This window comes from Puma concolor, chromosome C1 (genome assembly GCF_028749965.1).
Source record: "Puma concolor isolate L17-30 chromosome C1, mPumCon1.1.hap2, whole genome shotgun sequence".
Classification (NCBI taxonomy): domain Eukaryota; kingdom Metazoa; phylum Chordata; class Mammalia; order Carnivora; family Felidae; genus Puma; species Puma concolor.
This window is the reverse complement of record NC_141674.1, coordinates 20,346,606-20,368,219: the sequence shown is the minus strand read 5'-3', so window position 1 is coordinate 20,368,219 and position 21,614 is coordinate 20,346,606. Positions and strand designations below refer to the sequence as shown.

Below are 21,614 nucleotides of genomic sequence, written 5' to 3'. Positions count from 1 at the left end.
TCTGCTCACCAAGAGGCAAGGCCAGCACAGGAAGACCCGGGAAGACTCACGCTGGGAACATGGCTCCAGTCCCAGGTACTCTGGGAGCAAGCTTATGTGGAAGAAAGTGCATTGCACCCAAGTCAGGAGGCCTGAGACCTAGTGATCCTGGGTAGCTGGGACCTGTCCTGCCTCCTCTGAGCTCTAGCTTTTCTTCCATCAAATAGGAGTGCCAGTTGTCTCCTAGCCTAGCAAGGGAGGCCTGATGGCCTAGAAGTCCCAAGAGTGAGTAAAGCATGGCCATTCCCACAAGCTCTTCATGAAGGTTCTGACTTTGAGTAACCTCAGTGTCCCCAGTGCACAGCACCAGCCTGGGCTCAGAGAAAATACCCATGTTTCAGTACAAGATTAATTAGCTCTCTCTGCTACAGATATTCTAAGCTAGAGTAGAATTCTTCCCTTAGACTCTGGGGAAGCTACCGAATCTTGCTTGCCAGGCCCCACCTTTCTCTTCTGCAAAATGGGGACAATACTTATCCCACGGGGCTGTTGTGAGGACTAAAGAGACGCTATATGCCAGGCTCCCAGCACAGTGCCTGGCTCACAGTGCATCTTTAGGAACAATGAACATTCTTCACGTTACTGCTCTTGGCTTGTTTTGCATGTCCCCCTACCCCGTCCTCCCATGTGGTACTCTTCTCTGGGTTTCCAATGCATGGTGTGGCACTTCCCGGTCCCAGGAAAGCTTTGTGGATCGGACTGATAGCATTGGGGGGGGGGGGGGGGGGGCAGGGAGGAATTTTCAAAGCCTAATGTGCTAGATGGAGGTGGAGGCTGTCGCCTGCTTGCCTGGGCTGTCTCTTTAGACTATGCCTTCTCCTAAGGCAGCTAGCTGTTGGTGCTCAGTTCCAGGGCAGGATGTCAAGGTCAGCTGGCTAGACTTGGAGCTGGACTCCTGGCCTTGAGGAGCAGCTTCCTGGTGGCCGGCAGGAGCTCTGCTCCCCCAAAGTCCCATGCCATCCTATCTCCCCTCCGGGGCAGTGCAGGTCTCTGGGTGTGGTGCCATTGTCCCGTCTCCACTGCTCCGGCCTAGGTTGTCTGACCTTGCTGGGTGCCGGGGGAGAGAGAGAAATCTGGGCAGGGTCTGTGGATTGAAGGTTCGAGAAGGGGAGGCACCGGAGAGGGACTCCTGCCCTAATGTGAACAGACAGGGATGGTCAGGGAATGCTTCCTGGAGCAGCAGGAGGATAGAAGCATGTGGCATCAGCCACACACATGGGGATAGAGGTACAGGAATGGCGTTCTGGAGGGACAGACTAGACCAGGCAAAGATCTATAGACAAGAGAGGATGTGGTTCATTTGGGCGAAATGCCCCTTCCATTGCACCAGCCAACTGAACACCGGGGGTTACTCCTAGACACTACAAAGACTGGGGAATTTTTCAGCAAGAGGGGAGTTTGGTCAGGTCTGTTTTGAAGTCAAGAGAATTGTACTGGTGGCTTTGGGGTTCTCTCCTCGCCTACAATGGAGACGTGTTTTTTTCTAACATGTTTTGAGTGTCTCCTGGGTGCTTGGCACTGTACCAACGTTCTGGGCCTAGCTAGTGTTTTGAGGGTGAGTCTTGACTTGTAGCTGTACTGGCACTACCCAGATCGGTATTGGAGAGTAGAAGGGGCTTTGGGCATGAGGAGGGATGTTTCTTCTCCTTCCCACAGATCTCAGGGGTAATGAGAGCCAAAGCTTGGCCAGATGGGTTGTCAGGAATTATGTCAGTAATGGCCTAGCCCTGTGCATTTTCAAATCAGTAGATACTTGTTGAGTTCCTACTATGTCCCTAGCCCTGGGGATCTCATTATAAATGGATAGGGAATCTGCCTGCACAGATTACAGGCTAGGGAGGGGATGGGAGCAAGAACTTTCACCTTAAACAAACCGTCATACTCTCTTAACCAAGCTTACCGTGGGTTTTATGGCACTCAACATGGGGTTAAATGCCTGGGTCTTCTCCACCCACCTCCCCACCCAAAAATAAACCCCAAACCCTTAGGGAGCTTGGGACCAAACCTGGCATTGAAGGAGCACCTCTCAGAAGGGCATTTTTGCTACTTCCTAGCTCTGGGTTTGGAGCCTCAGTGTGGACCACTGCTGCTAGCTTGGGGAGAGGGTATCGGGCGGAGGGGCATGTTCATGCCTTGATGAGGAGGAGGGAAAGTGAGGATTGACTTCTAGAACTTAGGAGTTTGATGGGAGCTACGGGGGTCAGACCTGGGTTCTGTCCTGGTTCTGCTACTGATTTGCCGTGTGCCCTCATGCAAGTGTGCCCTCATGCCCTTCCCCTTTCTGGGCCTCGGTTACTCTATCTTTAAAGTGGATGGGGGGGCGCCTGGGTGGCGCAGTCGGTTAAGCGTCCGACTTCAGCCAGGTCACGATCTCGCGGTCCGTGAGTTCGAGCCCCGCGTCAGGCTCTGGGCGGATGGCTCGGAGCCTGGAGCCTGTTTCCGATTCTGTGTCTCCCTCTCTCTCTGCCCCTCCCCTGTTCATGCTCTGTCTCTGTCTGTCCCATAAATAAATAAAAACGTTGAAAAAAAATTAAAAAAAAAAAATAAAGTGGATGGGATTAGGCTAGAAAACAGGATGGCATATAGGTTTTGTCTCACATGCAAAATGGACTGATCACCATTGGCTTCTTGAGCAGCTCTCTGGGCTTAGCAGGAAAGCACACGAATCTGGAGTTAGGGGTCACTGTGTACATTCTGTAGGTTTGCAGACGGCAGGTGGTTTGATCCCCAAGTTCCTTTCTGTGCTGATGTTCTTTGATTCTTCTGTGCTTCCTTCTATCTCCTGTGTTATTTCTTGACCAACTGGTTGTCTGCTTTCTGCTTAAACAGCTTCGTGATGGGGAACTCACTTCCTTCCCTCAGACAGAATCATTAGATTGTTGTGCCTGGTCTCGAGCTCACATCTGCCACCCTGAACTTGTACCTAGAAAGCTGACTTGGGTTCAGGTATAGCTAATGCCCTTAGATACTTGGAGCCTCGGTAATCAATGTATGATTTCTGTCTTCCGGAGGCATACAGAGCTGCTTCTTTCCACTATTTTATGACAGAGGCAGAGATAGCATCTGTATATCTGTTGGAAAAAACACTTTAAAAACATTGTCAATTAGTTTATACGGCAAACCCGGTGAAGCTGGTATTACTGCTTCCATTTTACGGATGATGAAGCCAAGGCTCAGAGAGTTAACAGAGCGGCCCTCCGAGACCAAGCCTGTGCCCCTCTCACCAGCTGCTCCTCTGTCCCCAGCCCTGTCCCCAACCTTCCATCCTGGCTCGCCGCAAGACCATGGCCTCCTGTTCTCTCACCCTCCGCAGGTTTCCATGTGATCCCCACTATCTCGAGCATCGTCCCGGAGAGCTGCCTGCTGATCGTGGTGGGGCTGCTGGTGGGGGGCCTGATCAAGGGCGTGGGCGAGACGCCCCCCTTCCTGCAATCCGACGTCTTCTTCCTCTTCCTGCTGCCGCCCATCATCCTGGACGCGGGCTACTTCCTGCCGCTGCGGCAGTTCACAGAGAACCTGGGCACCATCCTGATCTTCGCCGTGGTGGGCACACTGTGGAATGCCTTCTTCCTGGGCGGCCTCATGTACGCCGTGTGCCTGGTGGGCGGTGAGCAGATCAACAACATTGGCCTTCTGGACAACCTGCTCTTTGGCAGCATCATCTCAGCCGTGGACCCCGTGGCCGTGCTGGCCGTCTTTGAGGAAATTCACATCAATGAGCTGCTGCATATCCTTGTCTTTGGGGAGTCCCTGCTCAATGACGCCGTCACTGTGGTGAGGGGCAGTGGCCACACACACGTGCACATTGGGCACAGACCTGAATCCAGGTCCAGAGTGAATCCCACATCCACCCGCTAATCACAGTAGCCAAACAGCTAATGTCCATTCCTGCTTACTCTGTGCCAGGCATCACTCTGAGCACTCAGTGTGGATTATCTCATTTAATCCTGATGATGATCTTCGGAGGTGCTTCTTACTTTACAAACGAAGAAGCATCAGGCTCGCTGAAGTTAAACAACTGGCTAACATATGATAGAACCAAGGTTAGAAGTCAAGTCTGTCAGACGTCCGGACCTGAGCTCTTGGCCTTCCCGGGGCATATTCTCTGTCCCTGACTCAGATCGTGATGTGATCTTGGTTAAATTACATATCCTCTTTAGACTTCAGTTTGTCCTTTATAGGCCATTTAGTCTATGAGGGCCATTTCAGCTTTATGTTGGCTGGGTCTTAAGTTATAGTTAGGTGTGTGCAGTTTGGGGGCAGCAGTGGTGGAAAGGGACCCTGCCCTCAAAACCTCCAGAAAGGGCACCTGGCTGGCTCAGTTAGTGGAGCATGCAACTCTTCATTTCAGGGTCACGAGTTCCAGTCCCACATTGGGCGTGGAGCCTACTTTAAAAACGTAAAAAATAAAATTTATCAAAAAAAAAAAAAAAAGAACCCTCCAGAAGGTGATAAGTAAAATAGATTGGGGTTGGCCACTTGCTTATTACCTGACCTTAGGCAAATCACCATACCTCTCTGGGCCTCACCTTTGATAGCTGCAAAGTGGCAGAGCAGATACTGCTTTCCTCCCAGGATCTAGTAAGAACAGACAGCCCCAACACAGAGTCTGGCACATGGCTGTGCTGTATGTGCTCACACATGCCCTTCCTCCCAGCTGGTTTCCTCAGGAAACAGGTATGTGTATGTGCACACTCACACATTGTGAAAACACTCCCATTCTCCTAGCTGGCCCCCTCAGAGAGCACTGCACACACAGGAAAACACAAGGACACCTGCACGCCAGTGCATGCTCACACACACGCTCCCTCTTCACCCACCCCAGCCCCTCAGGAAGCCGCACTTCAAAGAAGAGACAGACAGCAGTGGGGGGGGGGGGGGGGGGGGCCGGCAGCCTCAGCTTCCTCTTCCTCCCCTGCTGCCTTCATCGGGTCCTTGTGGGGCTGGGGGAGCAGCAGTCTGGTCTAAGCAGGCAGGCCTCAGTGCTGGGTCTTCTGGCACCAGCTCTTGCCTCAGTTTCTCCATCTGTAACAAGGATTGCAGTACCCAGCCTGTCATCCTCCCAGGGTTCTTACAGGAGGCACACTTACCAGCAAGTACCAAAGTCAAAGCCCTCCCCAGTTGGGTCTGGGTGTTGGGGTTCAGGTTGGCACTATCGGGGAGCAGTGGGGCCTGCTTATGTCAAGTGGATACCGCAGTCTGGCCAACTTGGGCATCTGGCCATGCCTCCCAAGGTGGTGGCAGTGCTGGTAGTGAGCTCACTTCCTATGTGAGCACTTCCTGTCTGAATATGTATTTGCCTCATCTGATCCACACAGAAACTCCGGGAGGTTGGCACTGTAACTATCCCGTTTTTCCAAGTGAGGAAACTGAGATACTGAGAGGTTAAGGAGCTCATCCAGGGTCATGTTAGCTGATAAATGAGGTAGCTGGGGTTCAGATCTACACAGTCGGAGCCCTGAGCCCACACACTTACCACTATGCTACACTGCCTCTCTAGTCTATAGCCGGGTGGGAGAGGAGGACCTCGCCCTTCACCTGCCCCACTGGCCCAGGTAGTGCACTGTGAGGACCCATGAACCTCCTCAGGCCAGGAGTGAGTTTAGGTAGCCGAGGGCTAAGAATGCACCTGCTGTCCACTGCGGGAGCCCTGCCTGTCTCCCAGACAGCTATGGTCCAGGCAGCACTGCAGACTGGCCAGTGCTCGGCATCTCCCCTTCCGTCTGCCCCAAGTCAGACCCTTTCTGGAGCTCTGGCCACAAACGTGAGTGCCCTGTTCCCGACATTAAAGCTGAAGGCTCCCCCTGAGTCCCATGGTCTCAGGCTTTTGCCCTGGAACAGGTCACCACTCCTACCCAGGCCTCCTTGTCTCTAGGTACTGGGGGCTTTGGAGAGTCCCCTTTCAGTAACGCTCAGGTCCTTTTCTCTCTCCCTCAGCACCCCAGGCCTGGAAACTCCAGCTGGTTTCCTGGCACAGCTGTCTAGGAGAAGGCCTGGTAGCCAGGGAGCTGGCACCTGAGTGGGGGTGGATCTTCAGAGCTGTACCTGCTGGGGAGGGCCTGCCCACTGCTGTCAGGGAGCAAGTTCTGGGCCTGGCTTTGCTGATGGGGTCTGGGGGCCCTGTGTCAAGTCGCTCCACCACTGTGGGCTTCAGTTGAGCAAAGGAGTGGGCATCCTTGGCTCGCTTACCTCATGGGGCTGCTGTGTGTCAAGCAGGGTGACCGTTGTCCAAGGGCTTTACAATATATGAAGTCCCATTTAAACATCTGACGATAGCATTACAGTGACTGTTTCTTTCCCAGTCCAGGAGGTGGGGAAGCCTTAGAAAGCCTCTAGTTCCATAGTATCTGAATTTGGCCGTTCACAGTAACCCCCTGAAGAGCTTGTTGAGTAGAGATTTCTGGGCCCCACCTCCAGAGAATCCAAGGCGGGTATGGCCTGCCTGTGTATATTTTCAGAAATTTTCACAGGTTAAGAAGTCCTGTTCTAGTTCATGGTCTGAATTCTCCCTGATTTATGCTGAAGAAGAGACTGAAATCCAGACAGGGACATGACCTGCCCAAGGTCAGACAGTGAGAGAGGCCCCTTAGTGCCACTAAGCTAACAATAGCTAACACTGTGATAGGCATGGTCCTGGGCACTTTGCCTTTATTAACTAGTTTAGTCCTCACAATAGTCCTGTAAGGTCGGTACTGTAATCCCATTTTATGGCTAGGAAGATTGCAGCACAGGGAGACAGTAATCTGCCCCATGCACACAGCTAGGGCACGGCAGAGCCACTGTTCAACCCAGACAGTTTGGGTTCAGAGTTTGTGCTCTTGATCAGCACGGCATGCTGCCTGCCGGAAGCGAGGCCCTCGGGCCCCTGGCCCAGTGGTTTGGACCACCTGCTTGGCACTAGCGTGTCTCCACTGTCACATGGCCTCTTCTTGTGGCCGTGGTCAGTGGAAGGCACATGATCACCCTTGGGTGGACCCCAGAGAGCTGGAGGGCCAGGGCCCTGCCCTCCTGCCAACCAGCCTGCACGTCCTCCCCAGGTCCTGTATCATCTCTTTGAGGAGTTTGCAAACTACGACCGAGTGGGCATCGTGGACATCGTCCTTGGCTTCCTGAGCTTCTTCGTGGTGTCCCTGGGCGGGGTGTTTGTGGGTGTGGTCTACGGGGTCATCGCAGCCTTCACGTCCCGATTCACCTCCCACATCCGTGTCATCGAGCCGCTCTTCGTCTTCCTCTACAGCTACATGGCCTACCTATCAGCCGAGCTCTTCCATCTGTCGGGTATCATGGCGTGAGTCTGGGCATGGCATGGCGGGGGGGGGAGGGGGGCGGCCTGCCAACACAAGGGAGCTCCCCAGTGCCCAGCCTCCAGCTCCAGGGATAAGATTCATGCACCAGGCTCCAGGTCCTGGGACTGCCCTGGGAAGCACTGAGTTTAAAGTTTTGGAAAGCGTCAGCCCTGCTACTTCTTCCCTTCATTGGCCTCCAGGGGGGTTCCTTGGTTGTAGCTAGACACAGGTTCCTGCATTCACTGTGCCCTTCTGTAGCCCTAGCGAGAAGGCTTGGGGCCTCCATTGCTGTGAGGAGTCATAGAGGTCCTGAGGCCTCAGCTGGGCCTTGCAGTCAGGGTAAGGTGGAGAAGCAGTGAGGTGTGCCCGGTAGAGCAGGACATTGGAAGTGGAGAGGCCGGGTTGGATCACAGGATTCAGGGTAACCTTGAGGAGGCCAGGCCAGCAGGAGCAGAGCTCAGGTATGGACCCCAGGCCAGGAGAGCTTGGGCAGCTACTGTGGAGACCCCCATCTGTGAGACACCGCACTCCAGGGTAATAAACCAAGGCCACAGACATGTGTAATTGACTCCTGTTAGGCAGAGAGGCAGCACGGCCTTGGGGAGGAGGCACAGGCCTGGGAGTCGGGCAGACCTCGGTTTGCATCTTAGCTCTGCCACTCACTGGCTGGGTAACAGTGGAAGGGTGAAGTGTCTCTTAACTCTCAGGTCCCTCAACTGAAAAATGCAAAAACATGACGGTGTCTGAGGGTTGAGTGAGAGGATTGAGCTGGAAAAGTCGCGTGAAGCCCACCGTGAGTGCCTGACCCGTCAGAGGAGCTCAGTAAATGGGTATCGCTCAGCCTCCCTGGCAGTGGAAGGGCTTTGGGAAGGTGCAGCTCGCCTGAACCCCGAACTCTGCTCTTTTCTGACCCCAGACTCATTGCCTCGGGAGTGGTGATGCGCCCCTACGTGGAGGCCAACATCTCCCACAAGTCCCACACGACCATCAAATATTTCCTGAAGATGTGGAGCAGTGTCAGTGAGACCCTCATCTTTATCTTCCTCGGCGTCTCCACGGTGGCTGGCTCCCACCACTGGAACTGGACCTTTGTCATCAGCACCCTGCTCTTCTGCCTCATCGCCCGAGTGCTGGGTGAGGTCCTGGGCTGGAGCCGGGTGGAGGTGTGTGTGCGAGCGTGCGCGGTGGGGGCAGGGGGTCGGCTGGGGGGGAAGGGTGCCCTGTGTGGAGAGCCCCTGCTTGGCTGTGCAGCAGGTGCTCCCCTGCCCCTCTCTGCCATGCTGAGACCACGATGGGTCCTCGAGAGGAGCCCATGCTCACGGTGAGTCTGTGACCTCTGGGAAGACGGTTGTGTGTGAGTGCACAGAGGGGCCTCGGGGAGCCTGTGCCACAGAGCTTGGGTTTGTGAATGTTTTCTGCGTGGTCCTGTGGCGCCGATGACTCAAGCCCTTGGAAAGCTGAGGACAGCTCCTCCAAACCTGGCCGCGCCGCCAGCCCAGGGCCACACCCAGGGACCAGGCCTCCAGTCCTTGGGTCCTGCTTATACTTTCCAGACACGCCTCACCTCAGAGACTGTATCACTTCCCCCTCTGGGTCTCACTCACCTCTCCTCTGAGACTAGGTCTTTGGTCCCCAAGCCTGACTGGGTATCACATCCACTCGGTGCACTGTTCTAAATCCCCTTTCTTCCAGGGCCTCATCCTCCAGAGATTCTGGTTCTGTGCTTGAGGTTGCATCCAAGTCTCTGCATTTAAAAAACAAAAAAACCCAAAATACCCACAATGTTTTAGGGGCGCCTGGGTGGCTCAGTCGGTTGAGCGTCCACCTTTGGTTCAGGTCATGCGTGATCTCGCAGTTCTTGAGTTCGAGCCCGGCATTGGGCTCTGAGCTGTCAGTACAGCTGGAGCCTGCTTCAGATTCTGTGTCTCCCTCTCTCTGCCCCTCCCCCACTTGCACTCCGTCTCTCTCTCTCAAAAATAAAGAAGCATTAAAAAAAAAAAGAAATTAAGAAAACTTTTTTATTATGGAAAATTTGAAGCACACAGAAAATTTGAGCCCATGAACCCATTATAATTAATAGATACCAACATGTGGCCAGCCTTGTTTCAGCTCTTCTCCCACCCCGCTTCTGACATCCAGCCACCGGAGGCCTTGTGATATCTCTAAAGCACATCCAGGTTGGGAAACCCTCTGAGGGATCCACCCAGCCGTTGGCCGAGGGACCCAGGAAATGAGCGCGCTGGGTGGGTGTACTCGCGGAGGCTTCCTCCAGACAGAGCGGTTGCGGGGAAGCCGGGAGGGACTGGGGACAGTTTGACACTCTTCCTGCCCTTCCCTGGCAGGTGTGCTGGGCCTGACCTGGTTCATCAACAAGTTCCGAATTGTGAAGCTGACCCCCAAGGACCAGTTCATCATTGCCTACGGAGGCCTGCGAGGGGCCATCGCCTTCTCCTTGGGCTACCTCCTGGACAAGAAGCACTTCCCCATGTGTGACCTGTTCCTCACTGCCATCATCACTGTCATCTTCTTCACCGTCTTTGTGCAGGTGCTGGACAGGGTGGAGCAGCCCTGCCTGGGGACCCTGGGTCTGCCAGTGAGAGGGGGCCACGGGTTCTAGTTCACTGATAACTTGCTGTGCAATCTTGGGCAAGCCACTCCCCCTTTCTGGGCCTCATTTTCCTTAATTGTGAAGGGGGAATTATGATAGTGAGCAACTGATCAGAAAGTAGAGCAGCCAGAATGCTGCCTAACTTAGTTAGAGATCCAGACAGCATTGAGAGAAGTGGGTGCAGTCAGCAGGCCCACAGGCTCTTTACAGGGCTTTGGGGAAGTGATTTAATGTCCTAGGATCTCAGTTTCTGCGCCTGTAAAATGGGATAATCATAGCACAACGGGGGGAGCTAGAAAGGTTGTTGAGTTGGGCAGCAGGAGGTCTGGAGTCAGCCCGAGCTGTGCTGCCCCTGTGTGACCCTGGGAAAGACCCTCCTCCCTTTTCTGGGTTCACTTCCCCATCTGTGAAGTGAGGGCATCAGCTTAGATGATCCCAGAGTCCTTCCAGCCTTGCTGGTCAGTATTTTCTGTGCATTTAAATGAACCTGGCTTAGCTGAGAGTCCCCCCAAACCCCTCAGAATCCCCAAGGAAACCCAGCCTGGATGGCGGAAATTTGCTCCACCTTACCTGACCTGTGACTTTGGGCAAGTGAGAAATGGTCTGTCTAGGCCTCCATTTCTATCCCCTCTGTCTTTCCTAGATATAAATCGTGGCAAAGCCTTAGCTGGGAAACAGCGTTGCCTTCTCAAAAGAAAAAGATATGGCGGCATCCTCCTGGGGCTAGACTTACCTTCTGTCCTTAATAAGGATAGGGGGCTGCCTCCTTCACCCGCTTGCCCTGTTTCCATCTTCAAAAATATTTTATGACCTTAACTTTGCAGTTGTATATGGTAATGGTTTACCAAGCCCATTTTCAATGAAGTCAGCATTGAGGGAGGGCCTTCCTGCTTGGGTCTGAATCCAGCTTTACTACTCCTGTGAGACCTTAGAAAGTTACTTACCCTCTATGTCAGTTTCCTCGTCTGTAAAATGGGGACAATGGAAAGATCTACCTCTTAGGGTCATTGTGGGTATTCACGAACTAATACTAGTAGATCACAGCTGGCTCTGGCACCTGGCAAACATGCAGTTAAGTTTGCTGTCACTCTTACTAGGTTATCGGTGGCAGTCCTGTGAGGGAGGCAGAGCAGAAGTAGTTTTCCCTATCAGCCAGGCCTGACTTCTCTGGGGTTGCAAAGTATGTCTGTGGCGGAGCCCACATTTGAACCCAGGCCCTCCGACCCCTCGCCCCGGCTAAGGGAGTCATTCCCCTGGATGGGCTCGTGTCTTCAGGAAGAAGCAGCCCTTAAGGACCTGCCTTTATACGATGGCTGGCACGGAGGTTGGGAGATTGGGGACTTCAGAGCAGAGGGCATACCAGCCTCAGGAGCTCTGCAGGTGGGGGCAGGGGAGGTTGGGCCTCCCTGCCAGGGTAGCAGAACTGGAGTGCCTGACACCTACCTACCCCCCAGGGCATGACCATTCGGCCCCTGGTAGACCTGTTGGCTGTGAAGAAAAAGCAAGAGACAAAGCGTTCTATCAACGAGGAAATCCACACACAGGTACTGGAAGCTGGGCCTTGGTGCTCGGTTGCAAAAGGCTCAGGGAGCTGGGGAGCAGCCAGGCCTCATGTCCGTTGCCTCACTCAGCTCCTTCCTCCCTCATCCCAGTGTTGGGTCATCCTTCAGCCCCTTGAGGTCACCATATTGTGCCATAGGCAGATGTGGTGTGGGCAGCCAGGAGTGCCAGGAGGGGGGGGGGGTCATGCTATCTCTACCTCTACTGGGAACCTATTGCAGGCATTGGGCACAGGTAGGTTCAGGGAAGGGGGCTCAGCCAGGCCCCAGAGGCAGAGGGTTTGAGGTGCCATGGGTTCAGGATGAGTGAGGTGTTGGTGCCACCTCCTGGCTGCTCCTGGAACTACAGGGCTGGGCTGAGCAGAGCTACACTAGAGTGGAAGGTGGGGGTGGGGGGGGCCATTCAGAAGTCTCCGTAGGGAAGGAGCCCAGTAGTGAGGCTTGACCTGGCCCTGGGCCCATTTCAGTTCCTGGACCACCTTCTGACAGGCATCGAGGACATCTGTGGCCACTACGGCCACCACCACTGGAAGGACAAGTAGGTGGCAGGCCTGGTGGGCGGGGAGGGGCAGGTGAGGGTCTCCCCGGGCCCCCGGGTGTCATCCCACCCTGAGGAACTGGCTCCACGCATCTCCTCCCTCCTCCCCCCTCCCGCCAGGCTCAACCGGTTTAACAAGAAGTATGTGAAGAAGTGTCTGATAGCCGGGGAGCGCTCCAAGGAGCCACAGCTCATCGCCTTCTACCACAAGATGGAGATGAAGCAGGCCATTGAGCTGGTGGAGAGCGGTGGCATGGGCAAGATCCCTTCTGCTGTCTCCACTGTCTCCATGCAGTGAGTGCCCATGGCCGATGTTGGCAGCTTCTGCACGCACACCAACCTGGCAGGCCGCCGGGGGGGTGGGGGGCAGGCCCCTCTGTTGTCCAAGCAGGGTGGGTGAGAGGGCTTCAGGGCCACAGTGAGGACCACCCCCACCCCCAGGCCATCCCCTGGGTGACCTCCTGGCCCGGACCCTGCACTCCAGGGTCACAGGAGTTCTCCCGGGGACCTAACCTGTGCCCTGTTGTCCAGGAACATCCACCCCAAGTCCCTGCCTGCCGAGCGCATCCTGCCAGCTCTGTCCAAGGACAAGGAGGAGGAGATTCGCAAAATCCTGAGGAACAACTTGCAGAAGACCAGGCAGCGGGTGAGGGGCTGCTCCCCGCCTGGTGCCCTTACAGCAGAGGAGTCTCTCTGCTCCAGCCCTGCCCCACACGTGCCCAGACCCCCCCTGGCTCCTCCAGGCCCAGCTTCTAGTGCCTGACGGCTGTTCCTCCCACAGCTGCGGTCCTACAACAGACACACACTGGTGGCAGATCCCTATGAGGAGGCCTGGAACCAGATGCTGCTGCGCAGACAGAAGGCCCGGCAACTAGAGCAGAAGGTGCGTCTAGGACTGGAGCTGGCTCCCGCTTTTCCGGGAGTCTGGGTTCTTCCCACACCCCCACCACCAAGCCCCTTTGAAGAGAGAGCCTCTGCAATCTGGTTTTTTGGGGGTTTTTTGGGGGGGGGCCTCCTCCACTTGTATTGAAGGCTGAGCCCCAGGGCAGGTTCCAGAAAGCTGCCTCTTCTTCCACTTCCTTCCCTCTCAGAGCAGCAAAGAGGCCATTGCTGTCTCATCGTATCCTCAGACATCTGAGTCTATCCATGTGCTCTAACCCCTCATTTTCTTTTTTTTTTTTTAACGTTTATTTATTTATTTTGAGAGAGAGAGATTGCATGCACACATGTGAGCAGGGAAGGGGCAGAGAGAGAGAGAGAGAGAGAGAGAATCCCAAGCAGCCTCCACACTGTCAGAGCAGAGCCCAACACAGGGCTTGAAAGTATGAGAGACGGGCAGCTGGGTGGCTCGGTTGGTCAAGCGTCCGATTCCAGCTCAGGTCATGATCTTGCGGTTCATGGGTTCAAGCCCCACATTAGGCTCTGGGCTGACAGCTCAGAGCCTGGATCCTGCTTCAGATTCTGTGTCTCCCACCTCCACCCTTCTCTCTCTCTCTCTCTCTCTCTCTCTCTCTCTCTGCCCCTCCCCCTCTTGTGCTCTCCCTCTCTCTCAAAAATGAATAAATAGACATTAAAAAAATATATGAAAGAGATCAGGACTTGAGCTGAAATCAAGACTGAGCCGACTGAGCCACCCAGGTGTCCCTAGGATAGAACAAGGGCTTAAGGGAAGATAAGAACCTGAGTTCAGTTTAGACTATTGCACTGAGATACCTGAGGGCCATTTGGGGTCCAGTTCTCCTGAACTGACTTTATGGACCTCAGGGGCGAGTGTGGACTGGAGTAGATAGAGACCAGGGCAGTGTCACTGTGTGAGAGGCAGGGCAGTTTAAGGCTGCTCAGGAGATTGCGTGGCCTGACCACAGGCTGGGCCAAGCCTTCAGGAACCCCTAAAGTGCCAGCACGGCCTCAGCGCTGGCAGAGGCAAGTGAAGAGCCTAGTGAGGAACTGCCAAAGAGGGAGCGAGCACCCGGGCACCAGCTCGACAAAGGAGGGTGTGGCCATCGGCCTCAGGCGCCATCCAGAGGGGCTGCCCGCACTCACCCCTGTCTGCCCTCTCTCTGTCAGATCAACAACTACCTGACGGTGCCGGCCCACAAGCTGGACTCACCCACCATGTCGAGGGCCCGCATCGGCTCAGGTAAGGCAGAGTGCAGGGTGCCTGACGAGGGGCCTTGAGGTGGGGCACTCATTGCCAGTGTCTCCTGAAGATGAGGCTCTGACAGGAATGGGGCTCAGAGAACCGCTGGGGAGGACAGGCTACTCCCTCTGACCTCCTCCCAAGCCATGAGCTCCTTCTACATCAGATGGAGTTGGGGATCCCCCAAGGGGGCAGAAGAATGGCCCTGCTGTCCTCCCTAGGGACAGAGGTGCTTCATGTGGGGCTCACGGTGAGGACCGTGGAGGGGTTTGGTGCCTGGCGGTGAGGCAAGAAGGGTCTGCACCATTAGGATATCCCAACATGTGAGGGAAATGGCAGCGGACCTTCTCCCAGGCCTGGGCCCCAGGGGCAGGTGGTGACTCAGGAAGGGGCCCTAATCCTTGGTCTGAGGAGGGTCACCTGTGGGAGTCCCTGGTCTAAGGAGAGGAGCACAGTCTTACCTTTGGAGCCCCAGCCTGAAGGGAAGAGAAACCATCTGATAAGGGCTCATATGGAGCCATGTGGAGTAATCCTGAAACGTGGCAGCATTGCCATGCTCCTAGGAAGGTTCTGGGGGGGGTTGCTGACCCACATCAAGGTGGAGCACACACCAGGCCAGACTCAGGGCAGAAGCCAACGTGTGCCTTGCTCTTGGTCCCCAGACCCCCTGGCCTATGAGCCGAAGGCCGATTTGCCTGTTATCACCATCGACCCAGCCTCCCCGCAGTCTCCCGAGTCTGTGGACCTGGTGAACGAGGAGCTGAAGGGCAAGGTCTTGGGGCTGAACCGGGATCCAGCGAGGGTGGTGGAGGAGGACGAGGAGGACGATGGGGGCATTGTGATGCGGACCAAGGAGCCCTCATCCCCAGGCACCGATGATGTCTTCACCCCTGGACCAAGTGACAGCCCCAGCTCCCAGAGGATACAGCGCTGCCTTAGTGACCCAGGTCCTCACCCTGAGCCTGGGGAGGGAGAGCCTTTCATCCCCAAGGGGCAGTAGCGCTGGAGTCAGTGGGCAGTGCCCATCCCACCACAGACTCTCCCACCAGAACAGGGGCTGCTGGGGGAGCTGGGGACTCCCCTCGTCCTTCCTGACCTGGATTGGCCCTGCCCCTCCCTTGACCGCATGGCAGCTGGGCCCACAGCCCCAACCGCAGCACGGCTTCCCCTGCCTCCTGGGAAGCGCCCTCCCTCCCACCAGAACTGCCTTCCCAATCCATTTGGCAGAACTGTTGGGCTGGGAGGCAGATTCTGCCCCTTCCTGATCCAGGCTGTCTCCCAAACCTGGCCCAGGGCCTCTGGGATTCCCAGCCCTCAGAGGCCTGCCTCCTACTCCATCGCCCTTCTCATTCAAACCAATCTTAGTTCCTAACCAAAGAGCCTCTGGCTCAGTCTTGGTCCCACCTGGAAAGGGAAGGAGCCGAGACCTTTCTTGGCCTAGGCTGGGCCCTGCATTAACAGTGGGAAGACTAGGGGACCAGGTATCTGACTGGGGTACGAATCAGTGACACACGGCAGGCCCACCCTCCTCCTGCTGGCTCTGTCACCTGGCCAGCCACCCTGACCTGTCTTCACTCAGAGCTGCAGGCCGAGGGCATATCTGAGCTTCCCTGACTGGAGCTGGGGCACTTTGGACAGTGATGTGACTTAGCTTTCCAGACTGCTTCCCCAGGGACCACCAGACCCTTCAGGGGCTACTGTCAGGGGAGGAACTGTCAGGGGATCCAGAAAGTGCTGCCTTTTTATCTGTTTTGTCTGTTCACACTCCGTGTATGATTCAGTTTGCACAGAGGGCATTCCTGTTTTTAAAACATTTTGAACACCCCTGATTGAACAGAGCTCTGGCCCTCCTACTCCAGAGCATTACCCCTCCTCGTTTGTGCCTGTCTGCCCAACACTCTCCCCCAGATCAGTCCTCTGCCTCCTGGGCTCTTAACTGTGGCCCCAAGGCTGTGATTTTAGAAGTGACCACACACACATCCCGATTCATGATTCTCTCTAACTCACTGATGCTGGGCCTCCTGGCACCTCCTTTGCTCTTGGGCCTGACCCTCAGTCCCTGCTCACCTGTTCTTTCTCTCATTCCCCCCACCCACCCCCTAGGCCCCTGGACCTCTTACGTGCCCCCAGACTCCCCCTCTTATGTGCACCGCACCCAGCTTGCTGTGGAGCCCAGCCCTTGGGGGAGAAGGCCTTCCCCCAGCATCTCCCACCCCACCAGGGCTGGTGGTGGGCAGAGTCCTGGGCCCTTAGGGGCCTTTGCTCACAGGCACACACTCCCACCCCCACTGCCACCATGGCCAGGCCCAGGCCTATTGGTGTCTGTCCTTCCCCAGGATTGTGCAATAGTCAGAGTGCCCCTCTTCCCAGCGGACTGGGCAGTGGGTGCTCATCTGTCCCCCTCCTCTCCGTGCAAGTGCTGTTTTGGGCAGGAGTCCCCATGCAAGGGTGACATTGACAACCATGTTCAAAGCCACCACAGCTGCTGCCGCTCTGCTGCCTGTACAGAAGAAACCGAATCTTTTTCATATTCTAATAAACACGTGTGAGTTTTTATACAGTTGAGGGCTGCTTCCTAGGGACCAGGACTTTGGGAAGGAGGGTGGCCTGGCCTGGGCGCCTGAAGGACTTAGCTCAATGGCTAGCGCAGAGAAATGCCTAATCCGTGTCAGCAGCTGGTGGTGTTATTGCTGTGTGCCAGGCCCTGGAGATAACAGCAGTGGGCAAAGCAAGATGCTCCCTGCCCTCCGGAGCCTCCGGCCTCCTGAGGAGAGAGCACTATCCAGCAGACGTTCATGCAGACCACGAAAAACCCAGTGTGTTTGTGAATGACAGCGAGTGAAAGGGGGTCGGGAGTGGCAAGGAGGACTATCCTGAGTGATCTTAGGAAAGGGCTAGAGAATAAGCTGAGATTGATCAGGTGATGAAGGTTTCAGAGAGTTCCTGAATATTCTAATTGGGAGCTGCACATGCGAAGACCTTAGGATCTGAGAAACGACCGGTTTGGCTGGGTCAGAGAGTGACAGGAAGGGAGGCAAAGATGGGACCTTGTAATCCTTGGCTAGATTTTGATTTATACATAAGGGCAGTGGGAAGGTTCTGGTACCTGTAAAGTGGGGACAGTAACGTGGATGAAAGTGCTCAGGTGTGTAAGGTTCAGCACTGTGCAGGGTGCCCAATGGGCTCAGTTCAGTGGAGGTTGGATCCCTGAGGTGCATTTCCAGGAGCTGACCACCAGAGGGCAGTGGGGCCTTGGCACACACCCCAGGCACCCTTGGAAGGTGGGCTGTCCAGGAAATCATCTTCTTTGCTTCGACTGGGAGTCAGGAGTGGTCAGTGCAAAGGGACTGTAGGGAAGGACCATGCCATCTGTTCCTGTGTCAATCGATGTCTCAACAAGAAACAGACGATACACCCAAAGGGATACTGAAGAGCCTTCAACTAAAGGATTCTTTACAGAGGTGTGCGCAGGGTTAAGGGAACCTACCAGGAATGGGGCCCAGGGGACTCACACTTCAGAAAGCCATTACAACCCCTAGACTCCCTCCCCCTAGGACAAGAAGAAGGAGCTGTTCCTAGAGGAGGGGGCCACCCTGCTGGAGCCACAGCCATAGGGAGCAGAGCAAAGCCCCTGCCAGACGGGGAAGCAGGGGATAAATATTCTGCTTTTGATCCTGCTGGTGCCTCCCCTTAGCCAAATCCATTAGGGAGCCAGAAGGGAAGGCACCTGAGTAACTTCACAGAGTTCAGTCCACAAGGGTCAGCCTTGCAGTAAAGGGAGCAAGGAGAGAGTGGATTTAGGGGACAGGACATCCAAACAGCCATGCCTTTTGCCCCCACCATCCACTGATCCTTCAGATGAAAAACTCATGTCTCTGTTGCTTAATGATTACATAATTTCTGTTTGGGGTGATGGCAAGTTTTGGAAATAGATTATGATGCTGGTTGCTACCTTGCATGTACTGTGAAGGTACAAAGTGCCACTGATCATTTACTTTAAAATGGCTCATTTCATGTAAACTTCACCTCAATTTTCTAAAAATGGAAGGAAAGCTCATCTTCAATAGGAGAAACACAGTCTCATCAACCACCACCTCCTTCTCATACTTAACCATACTCTTGTTATCCTCTGGTCATACCCTTTAACTTAAAACGTCACCCATCACCAGGGCTCTTCCAGTAAGATGGGATGGGGGGTGGGTGCAGAAAACCAACAACAGAAACCCAGAAACCCACTACAGCAGCCCCTTCTGCCGCTCGCTGGTCACAAGGCGTAATTTTGCACTCAATGGCAACCCTCTTCCACCCCCTTCTTTGTCCCTCTTACCAGCTGCTAGCTCTCTAGCTGGTTTGGTTCTTTACCTGGTGGGTAAGAGCCATACAGTTCAGGTTCTTCTTGGTCTTAGGTTTGAAGGGTTGCCAAGTTTCCCGTTGACGGTCGTTATTGGACATGGGAGATCCAAGAGGCACCCAGTACTCTGGATTCCAAACATAGCCTTCCTGCCCATCCCCCATTTTCCTTCTGGTAACCTAGATCAATCACACTGTCTGGTACAGTTGGTCCCCTCTCTGCCTTTTGATTAGATAACATACAGAGCTCCAATTGAGCCAAGGGAAAACTCTACTTCCAATCTAAAGGAACCATTTATGTGTTCCCTGGAGGAAGTAGTCCTCCTTTGGGCACTAAGGACTGTAGACCCACCGAACACAAAGTTGAGGGGATGGAAAGCAAAAATTCCTCCAGTGGGTTATTTGGAATAATATTGAGAGGAGCCACTCCCATTGCTACCTACCTCCTTCTGCCTTCTGGCTGTGAGAGGTGGAGCCGGATATTGGCTGCTGATTTAGAGCACACACTGCTTTCTACTTGTCAACCTAACCTTGCAGAGTACCTCCCAACTGGTGCTTTAACACTATTCTATCCATTCAGCTATTTATGAGTGACAGGGTACGTTGTAAGTACAGTGCATTAAGACCACTGCTGTTTGCCCCTCACCGTAAAATGAAGTTAGGCAATGTGTGACATGGCCTAGTGATGAGTAAGGCATTCTGGAAAGTCCAGAGATGATGGTGCTGGCGGAATCCTTGCAGGCAGGGAAGGCAAGTCGGTACCACAAATACATATTTATTACCGTGAGCTGATAACTGTTCCCTTCACGAAAGAAGGAGTTGGCGTAATCAACCTGCCAATGGGAAGCTAGCTAGCCGGTAACCCTAGAACAGTAGTTCTCAAAGGTTTGGTCTCAGAAATCCTTTACATTCTTAAAAATTACTGAAAAATTATACTCTTAAAAATTAAGGGATTCTTGTGGGGGGGGTATATTTATTTTCCTGGATTAAAAATTAAGCTTTAAAATACTCATTTAAAATGAATAAATCTAGTACGTTAATATAAAATTTTGAATGAAAACTTTTTCAAAACAAAAACTGTGAGGAGAGCAGCATTACTTAACATTTTTACAAATTTCTAAAGAGATTGGGCTTAATACAAGACAGCTAGCTTCTCAAATCTTCAGCATTTAGTGTGTTGTACATATGTCAGGCCTCTAGAAAATTCCACCATACACTCATGAAACAATGACAATGAAATAAGCAAAGAATGCCTTAGTATTAATATGAAAATAGATTTTACCTCACAGAACTCCTGGAAGAATTTGGGGGACCCCCAGGGGTTCCTCGTTTACAGTTTGAGAACCATTGCCCCAGGGAATGGTGCCACATGGGAAACTCTTGGTCTTTGCTGCTGGCAGCTTGGGCGCTCAGCGGTGCCAGTTGTCCATTCGATTCGGTGAGGGAAATGGGTTGAGCCTGTGTGTATTAGTTTTCTGTGGCTGCTGTAATAAATTACCACAGATTTAGTGGCGTCAAACGACACAGATTTATTGTATTACAGTTCTGGAGGTCAAGAGCTTGGCATAAGTCTCACTGGACTGAAATCAAGGTGTCAACAAGGCTGCATTCCTTTCTGAAGTCTCTAGAGGAGAATCTTTTTCTCGCTTCTAGAGGCTACCTGCATTCCTTAGCGTGTGCCCTCCTTCCATCTTCAAAACTAGTCACAGCCAATCCTTTCCCACATCACACCACCCTGACACTGACTACCTCCTGCTTCCCCATTTCAAGACCCTTGTGATTCCTTTGGGCCCATCCAGATATTGCAAGATAATCTCCCTACTTTTACAGTCCTCTGATCAGCAACCTTAATTGTATCTGCTACCTTAATTCACCTTTGCCATATAAAATATATTCACAGATCCCAAGAATTAGGACATCTCTGGGAGGTCACTTATCCTGCCTACCTTACTATGAATAGCCCCTATCCCTGCCACCATGGCCACTTTGTATGTGGGCCCATTGAGTAAGAACCAAGGTAGCTGGGAAAAGAAGTTGACATCTGCAGAATAGATCTCATCCAATTATTTAGAGGCTTCTTCTTGATGCTCTCTCAGGGCATTTGTGTGGGTCAGAAATAGCTTTACCACCTGTGCCCATTTCAGGCAGTCTGTCCACATATTCCTCTCTTAGACCTCACCACCAATCTCTCAATCTTGTTATTTTCAGGTTTCTGACCAGCCAGCAAACTTGTTAGTCCCTGTTCATGAATCAGTGTAGATCTGTACCTCAGGTCATCTCACCTTCCACACAAAATGGACAATCCATATAATCAGAAGTTCTACCCTGATACTCTGAGAGGTTGTCCCTTCGTCACTGTCTTTTAGAGATGCCCTCGGTGTGGCTTTAATGCAGCAGCTGTCCACTTGTGGCCGGTGCTTACATACCGTGCAGACCCATTTGGAAATCACGTCTGTGCTTTTCCCTCCATGGTAACTGGTCAAAGCAACTTCCCCAACTAGAGGGAGAAGCAGTGAAGCAACGAGAGGAGATGCCATGGGAATTTGAACCACCTGCTCATGCAATTTCCCTGTGCCTTCTAGACTTGCTCAGACCTGATCTCCTATATACTATTTAATAATAGAATGCTGCCATGCATGTCCAATTTTATGATTAGCTGGATCAGATAATATCCAGCTCTGGTTGCATGGGTCACTTGGTGTCCACAGTCAGGCATTCAGTTTCCATTTATGTCCAGTTGTGAGCCAGGAGATTTTTTTTTTTTTTAAGAGAGGTAAAGAGGGCACGAGTGAGCAAGGGGCTGTGAAAGAGAATCCCAGGAGGGACAGAGGGAGACAGAGAGAAGCAGAGCTCATCCGAAGCAGGGTTCAAGCTCATCCAAAGTGGCGCTCTAACTCACAAACCGTGAGATCATGACCTGAACCAAAGTGAGATGCTTAATGGACTGAGCCACTCAGGGACCCAGAGCTGTGTTTAAATGGAGACTAGTGGAAGAAGAGAGCATGAATTCATCCAAAACCCTAAGGGTCTGTAACTGTGCTGCAACTCTCCCATTGGAGCTTGTCTGTACAGCATCTTTTTCGGCCATAGTCAC

At 53.5% G+C, this 21,614-nt stretch overlaps 1 protein-coding gene across 1 annotated transcript in view; it reads left to right on the top strand.

Moving 5' to 3' along the window:
- The window catches only part of SLC9A1 (solute carrier family 9 member A1), a 48,053-nt gene extending 31,323 nt beyond the window's left edge, over nucleotides 1–16,730 (top strand). Inside the window, exons 2-12 of the mRNA XM_025934936.2 lie at nucleotides 3,353–3,813; nucleotides 7,077–7,327; nucleotides 8,242–8,459; nucleotides 9,668–9,870; nucleotides 11,388–11,477; nucleotides 11,960–12,030; nucleotides 12,151–12,324; nucleotides 12,562–12,676; nucleotides 12,812–12,913; nucleotides 14,098–14,170; nucleotides 14,833–16,730. Coding sequence (XP_025790721.1) covers nucleotides 3,353–3,813; nucleotides 7,077–7,327; nucleotides 8,242–8,459; nucleotides 9,668–9,870; nucleotides 11,388–11,477; nucleotides 11,960–12,030; nucleotides 12,151–12,324; nucleotides 12,562–12,676; nucleotides 12,812–12,913; nucleotides 14,098–14,170; nucleotides 14,833–15,170 — 2,096 coding nt within the window. The 3' untranslated portion in view covers nucleotides 15,171–16,730. The remainder of the gene's footprint in view (nucleotides 1–3,352; nucleotides 3,814–7,076; nucleotides 7,328–8,241; nucleotides 8,460–9,667; nucleotides 9,871–11,387; nucleotides 11,478–11,959; nucleotides 12,031–12,150; nucleotides 12,325–12,561; nucleotides 12,677–12,811; nucleotides 12,914–14,097; nucleotides 14,171–14,832) is intronic.
- Nucleotides 16,731–21,614: the final 4,884 nt, after the last annotated feature.